The sequence below is a fragment of the Schistocerca cancellata genome, chromosome 4 (assembly GCF_023864275.1).
Source record: "Schistocerca cancellata isolate TAMUIC-IGC-003103 chromosome 4, iqSchCanc2.1, whole genome shotgun sequence".
Classification (NCBI taxonomy): domain Eukaryota; kingdom Metazoa; phylum Arthropoda; class Insecta; order Orthoptera; family Acrididae; genus Schistocerca; species Schistocerca cancellata.
Genome location: NC_064629.1, coordinates 835,466,541 through 835,474,554, shown reverse-complemented (window position 1 = coordinate 835,474,554; position 8,014 = coordinate 835,466,541). Strand labels below are relative to the sequence as shown.

Sequence of the window (8,014 nt, the reverse complement as noted above, 5' to 3'; positions counted from 1 at the left end):
ATCCTGAGAAATCAGTACCCAGAACAACCACCCCTGGCCGTAATATAACGGCCTTGATACGACTGGGCATTGAGTCAAACAGAGCTTGGATGGCGTGTACAGGTACAGCTGCCCATGCACCTTCAACACGATACCACAGTTCATTGTATTGTGACGAGCCAGTTGCTCGGCCACCATTGACCAGACGTTTTCAATTGGTGAGAGATATGGAGAATGTGCTGGCCAGAGCAGCAGTCGAACATTTTCTGTATCCACAAAGGCCCGTACAGGACCTGCAACATGCAGTCGTGCATTATCCTGCTGAAATGTAGGGTTTCGCAGGGATCGAATGAAGGGTAGAGCCATGGGTCGTAACACATCTGAAATGTAACATCCACTGTTCAAAGTGCCGTCAATGCGAACAACAGGTGACCGAGACGTGTAACCAATGGCACCCTTACAATCACGCCGGGTGGTATGCCAGTATGGTGATGACGAATACACACTTCCGATGTGCGTTCACCGCGATGTCGCCAAACACGGATGCGACCACCATGATGCTGTAAACAGAACCTGGATTCATCTGAAAAAAGGACGTTTTTCCATTCGTTCACCCAGGTTCGTCGTTGAGTACACCATCGCAGGCACTCCTGTCTGTGCTGCATCGTCAAGGGTAACCGCAGCCATGGTCTCCGAGCTGATAGCCCATGCTGCTGCAAACGTCGTCGAACTGTTCGTGCAGATGGTTGTTGTCTTGCAAACATCCCCATCTGTTGACGCATGGATCGAGACGTGGCTGCATGATCCGTTACAGCCATGCAAATATGATGCCTGTCATCTCGACTGCTAGTGATACGAGGCTGTTGGGATCCAGCATGGCATTCTGTATTACCCTCTTGAACCCACCGATTCCATATTCTGCTAACAGTCATTGGATCTCGACCAACACGAGCAGCAATGTCACGATATGATAAACCACAATCGGGATAGGCTACAATCCGACCTTTATCAAAGTCGGAAACGTGATGGTACACATTCCTCCTCCTTACACGAGGCATCACAACAACGTTTCACCAGGCAACGCCAGTCAACTGTTGTTTGTGTATGAGAAATCGGTTGGAAACTTTCCTCATGTCAGCGCGTTGTAGGTGTCGCCACCGGCACCAAGCTTGTGTGAATGCTCTGAAAAGCTAATCATTTGCATATCACAGCATCTTCTTCCTGTCGGTTAAATTTTGCGTCTGTAGCACTTCACCTTCATGGTGTAGCAATTTTAATGGCCAGTAGTGTAATAATAGAGAATTGTGAAGGTGGTTCCATGAACCCTCTGCCAGGCACTTAAATGTGATTTGCAGAGTATCCATGTAGATGTAGATTTCCTTGTGTGTGGTACTGTTACCAAGAACATAACATCGGTGCATTACCATTTCTTACAGGCCAAGCATTAAATCATCTTGCAGCATTGACTCAATCAAGTTCCCAAATCACTCAGTCTCTTCGCGAATGAGAATAATCCATGTGAGGCATGCTCTCCCGTTCTCATAAAAGTTTCAAAGTGCCTCATGTCGTCTACCAATATTTCTGCCCAATGATACGTATCATCTCTCAAAAAGTTGGGCAAGCAATAAACATTGACAATATTTGCACATTTGTCTGGTTTTTCGCCCTGCATCCAAAAATTCGAAATTTCTGTACTAAAATTCTAGTTGCATTTTCAGGAATGTTTCGAGCTCGGCTCAGGCGGTTGCTGAATACCTTTTTATGTTCATTATCATGAGCTTGATCACCTGGATACAATCTCAACAAATAAGGCATGAAAGGAAATGCTTCATCTCCAATGATGGCCTAGGGTAAGACAATGGCACTTTCCGGAAGTGGTTTAGTGTCACAGATATTTATTGTACCATTTCATAGGGCTTGTCTCAAACTGAAATTGTTGAAAATATAAACACCTGAATTTTTAATATATCCACCCAAATGAACTGAAATAAATCTGTAGTTGGCGTCTACCAGAGACAGCAAGACAGTGCTAAAGAATTCCTGGCAATAAACAGAAATTAGGACCAGTATTAAGACTCACTTCAATCTGAATGTGTTCACCATCAGTGACACCAAGCAAATTAGTCAACAGCAGGGGGCTTTTGACACCCATGGACTCTGTTGTATTCTATAGAGTTTTTTACTTGAAAATGTCAGTTCTCTCTTTCTTGTTTAACATTTTGCAGATTTGAGTCACCAATAACAATGAGTCGGTGGTTGAGCCTACAAAGGATAGATCACATCTGTAGGCTACATTTCTATTGCACAGTATTCGTTTTGCCTGTGACGCATAGTATCAGTGTAGATCCATGTACGTGATTTTTACGATTTGGCTTTGTGTAAAGTTATAAACTGGTGTAGTGTGAAAACGCATTTAGCTAAGACATTGATTGGGGTGTCAGTGTGAAGAGCTTGCGGAGCACTAGAAGGACCCAAAGTAAGAGCAAAAACATATTGTCACCTCATAACCAGTATCAGGTACAAACCCAAAAGCAGGGTCAATGACATACAACACTTTGCACCAAAACTACATTTTATCACAAACGCCAGCGTACAGCCAGTCTTTGGACTACAGAGTGTGCAACTCGTTCTACAAACATTGAATATTGCAGAAGGCAGATGTCTTTACAAACATAGAATATTCCAGAATATAGAAATGTAAGATATTTTAGAAAGTTGCAGAAACTGATCAAGATGCTTCAAAGACGTATACTAAGTGAAAACAGACTTTATCATAACACTTATTAGCCTTGGGTTCCACCATTTCCACATAGATGTTGCCTCTAAGATTTCTAATCCCAGATTGACTAATTTGGGGTGGGGATTGGTCTTACAAAGACTGGCATAACTTAATGCTGTGTAAGGATAAATTGTGATTTTTGAAACTTTGTTTTAGTTTGAAAAATTGCTAAGTCAGATCTTGCTAATTCAAATAGGCTATATGTTACTGCAGTCACTTTGTTTCCCAAATCTGTAGTAGTTTAGGAAATTGCAAAAGCTCATGAAACCACTCTGTGCATCTGAGTTAGGATTAACAAATTTATGAGTACAAAAGCCATGTTTAGATTTACAATCATAAATGCAAGTTTATGCAAATTCTTGCTTAGTGGCTTAATTAGTGAAAGGCGGTTCTTAAAAATTAGGACAGCAAAAGTGTGGTGGTAAAAGCAGGAATCTAACAGGCCTAATCATACATATGGCAAAAGTAATTTGGGGTGTATTTGAACTTTGGTTACAATTATTTTGTACCTTGGTTAGTTTCTCAGGAACTGACATATGTTATTCTAAGTTCAGAATCCATTTTTCTAGTGTGTGGTGTCAACATGCTCAGCTTGGCTGATTAGTGCAGTCAAAGTTCCACCGTATAGTTTTAAGCAAAACAAATTACACTAATAAAATCAGTACCTTGGAAACAAACACCCAAACAATGAATTCAGGAGAGGCAAAGTATGTTCAAAGTATTGATAGATTCAGGAACATGTTACACGTGTACTTTGTAGATATTTGAATGAAAAGTTAAAAATGTGTAAAACAATAATTATTAACAAGGGTGCAATAAGAGCAGATAGGAGATTCCAGTTTTCTCTGTTGCAAGCAGTAACAGTTTATTAGTCACAATACCCTAGTGTTAATAATATCCAGTAAGAAGCATTTTACTCACATCATAAATAAAATACTTACTACTCCTCCTTAACTGAATGATAGTGTTCACGCTTTTCATGTAATGGCTCTGGATTTGATTACTGGTGGTGACAACCCCAATTTAAACTTACACAACCATCATTAATATGGCATCCACTTCCATAACTGAGGTTGTTAACACATGCCTGTATGGTGATGCATTGGTTTGAATCCTGGTGGTGGATGAAATTTTCACCTCCAGTGTTTGGCCAGCAAGAGGAGGAGAGGTGATGGTGTAAAGTTCCTCTTCACCAGTCTTTGCACTGATGTCCTGCATTAAATCCTAAACTTCTCCACAGTATCTCGTGAAGTGAGGTCATGTGACACTGCTGATGGTGATCCATTCATCAGATGGTGACATTAGGCATAGCTACTCCCTTGGTGCTATTTGATCAGAGTAAGCTATGTGCTGGCACTGGGTTTCACCCTCTCCCTTCTCGCATCATCATCATTATCATCATTGAACACAAACATAACATTACACTCACCTGCACTCTACAATAGATGCAAAATGCAGTCCTCACATATCTGCAAGCAAAAGTGCCAATGTGTATGGAGGAAGAACACCCATTCCAACAGGTGACTGAGCTCATGCCATAGGATACCCCAGGCAACAATGCCATATGATGTTTAGATTTTTACTGAAATGGCATCAGATGAAGCTGTGAGCCACATGAGATTTACTATTTATTTGTGTATAAACACTACAATAAAAATTTTATTGTCACACATCCAAGGTGGATCATAATTAATAGTGAAAACTGACATGTATGAAAGTATACAATAACAGAAGCAAAAACATTCCAGTACACCTGGGTCTGCAAGTGGACTGTTTATGGAATAATTGTAAATTTGTGATTATGAGCCACCACTCACTTCAGTATGAAATGTTGTCTTGTTTAGTACAAATGTATATTTTCCTATTAACTCCTCATCTAATTGGACTCATTGACCTTACCTATAGCAGCATTGGGAATGTGATACATGCATGATGGGATAAAGGCACAGTTTATTGTTGATATGAAGTGGTATCTAATGTGCCAATATGGTTCAAGATTGACACGTCAAGCATACCTGTACCTTGATTGCCAAGGTCACATGATCTCAATCCCATAGGTTTTCCTGTCTGTGGTCATTTCAAAAGTGAAGTGTACAGTGCTTCTGTTGATACAGTTGAAGGATTTGAGCATTATACACATGTCAAGGTTTACAAGATGATTCAGGGGTTCATAATTCAGTGCAGAGATGAGTGCATTATTGGTCCTAAAAGTGAAGATGACACCAGGAACACTGCCTTAACTAGTATGAGTGGACATTAAATTTTAAATTGTAACATGCTGAATTACTTTTGTATTTCTTGTTAAGATAGGCCTTGGGTGGGTGAAATTTGGGACCAATTAGATATGGACTTAATTGAGAAGTTTGCATTCTAATACATTTATATTAATGATGACACTATTTGATACTGAAATTAGTTGCTGTTTTAAACACACATTCACAATTATCTCCCAAGTGGTTCTTTAACATAGCCATGGTTACTGGAATGTTGTTGCTTCTATTAGGCCTAATAAATATCATACACCATGTGCACAAGGTTTGCTCTTGGGCAGCTCTGTTTCCCCTCTCATCTTGGTGCACCATATAACCAATTTTGGCACTTGGGTCTCAAACTGGCACTGCATATTACCAAAATAGAGTGCTCCCTGTGTATTGTAAAAAAAGTACATTTAATCAATATGCACAATGTGATGCTCTTTTTATAGAAAATAAGCACATCAGTTTTTTAAAAACCTTCTCTCTCTCGGTATTTTTCTTGTAATGAGTTTGATAAATTTTTCATTGTTAAAATTGTTCTGCATACAATAACAGTGTCAACTGAATTTCATAAGAGCACAGAAGTGGGTAAATTCTAAGGCAGACAAACTATTATAGAACATCTTATAAGGAACTATTACTAGGATGAGTAACATTTAATAATAAAACATGGAAGTTTCTTAAAAAAATGTATTTGTTGTGGTCAAATTCTGTTTGGCAACTATCTACAAATTTTGAGCATCTTCAACTGTATCTGGAAGCTTCCTTCCCAAAGTTTCAGGTAACAATAGAGAGAGCACTCCAGCAAGCAGTGACACTACACCAAATAGTAGCAGTGGCAATGGTTCAACGTAAGTGCCCTGAAATAATACAAAAAATGTAGTAAGACAAGTGTCACAAAATTAATTATTAAACTAATATTTGTAACAGTGTGCAACAACTGTATCTAGAAATTGTACAATGTATGAGGAACTCATGTCTTAGAAAGAAATTCAGAATTTTACCAGCAGTGGCACAAATGGTGCAACCATAGCACCCAGCCTAGATATGGTAGATGAGGCTCCTACACCAGCACTGCGCATGACTGTTGGATACAGCTCTGCAGTGTAAACTACCACGATACCAAATGAGCATGTGATGCCCAGCTTTCCCAGCAGAAATAATAATACAACTGCCCAGTTAACATCTGTAACGCAGTACAAATATAGGAAATATTTGTCATCATATATGTTTCTAATTCGACATTATATGCCACAAATTATGATATATATGGAAATATATTGTCATTCTTAACTGTCAATGTACTTTCTATTTCATTTGTATTTGCTACAGACCATCAGAGCTTAAAAATATTTAAAATCTAGTTTGAGGAGAAGCAAGAGTGATGTGCTACATTAGATTCCTGACTAGCTCTTTCCCTGTCCTCAATCAGGGAGACAGCAGGCTAAGTGTTATATCGGAGCCAAGGTAGCCCCTGAGCGCTGGCAACCCATATAACACCACAAAGGATGAGGTTGACTATGTCCAAAGGTGTACCCAAGAGCACCATGGTAAACACTGGCTATTTACACACAAGATAATGGAAACAGACATTCCGAGCACTACTTCCTGCAGGGGGAGCTTGAGCCACGGCCTGCAGGAAGTATCACTATGCCGAAATCTGACTGGCTGGAGACAGCTATTTAGGCCCAAAGTTCAGTTCATGCCAGATGCCGACCTCATTTACTGCAACTGTCGAAGATTATGTCTTCGTCTCGGAATTGGGCCGTTACTAGTGTGTGAGTGTGTTACCACAAACTTTTGTGGAAATTAAGAAGTGAACTTTTGTTTGCCTCAATTAGGAAACTGTTTTGCATTATTGTTATCTTTCATTTGTATGTTCAGTCGTCAACCTTGTGAACATATATCAATAAAAGTTGTGTTGTGAAAAATTGTGAATTGCCAGTCACAACACAAGTGGGGGCATAGACAACCTTGTCCTCTGTGGTGTTATATGGGTTGCCGACCCTCAGGGGCTACCTTAGCTCCAGTATAACACTAAGTAGCATGCATGACTGCACAACAATATTGTTCAATTTCAGAGGAAGTAAAAATCAGAAAATTTACTCAGTGATAAGGAAAACAATGCCTGACAGGAATTCCTTTTAAAAATCAAGTTCATAGTATGAAGGCTTTCACGACCGGATGACATATCTTCTGGTAAACCTTCCGGGATGTAAGGTCGTGGTCCATGAAACTCTTCAGCTCCTAACGTTTCGTCCAGAGCTGCGCTGGACATCTTCAGATGGGTGTTTCTCCTCCGGTGAGTCTTGCCGACTGACGGGTCAGACGTCTAAGAGCGACTTATATATCATAGAAAGTGGGTGTGGCCAGAGTTACATGTGACATTCAGAGATAATCTTTGTCAGAGATAAAACTTAACTATCGATCGTAATCTCGTCATGGATAAAACTGTCTAGCAATTCTGTAGTGCTACTGTCCAAATATCACGAAGTTTCATGGTCTCTTCTTTCCGATTAAAATTATCCCTATGTTTATATATTTCAATTGCTTCTCTACACGGCTTTGTAGAGAAGCAATTGAAATATATAAACATAGGGATAATTTTAATTGGAAAGAAGAGACCATGAAACTTAGTGATATTTGGACAGTAGCACTACAGAATTGCTAGACAGTTTTATCCATGACGAGATTACGATTGATAGTTAAGTTTTATCTCTGACAAAGATTATCTCTGCATATCATGTGTAACTCTAGCCACGCCCACTTTCTACGATATATAAGTCGCTCTCAGACGTCCGACCCGTCAGTCGGCAAGACTCACCGGAGGAGAAACACCCCTCTGAAGATGTCCAGCACAGCTCTGGACGAAACGTTAGGAGCTGAAGAGTTTCATGGCCCACGACCTTACATCCAGGAAGGTTTACCAGAAAAAAATCAAGTTATTTCAAAAATACTTAATATTTGCTAAAATGTTAAAATTACTCAGCATCAAACATCA

General features: G+C 39.7%; 1 protein-coding gene across 8 annotated transcripts in view; it reads right to left on the bottom strand.

Moving 5' to 3' along the window:
• Positions 1 to 5,689: 5,689 nt before the first annotated feature.
• Positions 5,690 to 8,014, bottom strand: part of LOC126184907 (organic cation transporter protein) — a 396,150-nt gene continuing 393,825 nt past the window's right edge. For all 8 annotated transcript variants that reach the window (XM_049927567.1, XM_049927563.1, XM_049927561.1 and 5 more), the window contains 2 exons: positions 6,018 to 6,199; positions 5,690 to 5,873 (listed from right to left, as the gene is read on the bottom strand). In XM_049927567.1, coding sequence (XP_049783524.1) covers positions 5,739 to 5,873; positions 6,018 to 6,199 — 317 coding nt within the window. In that variant the 3' untranslated portion in view covers positions 5,690 to 5,738. The remainder of the gene's footprint in view (positions 5,874 to 6,017; positions 6,200 to 8,014) is intronic.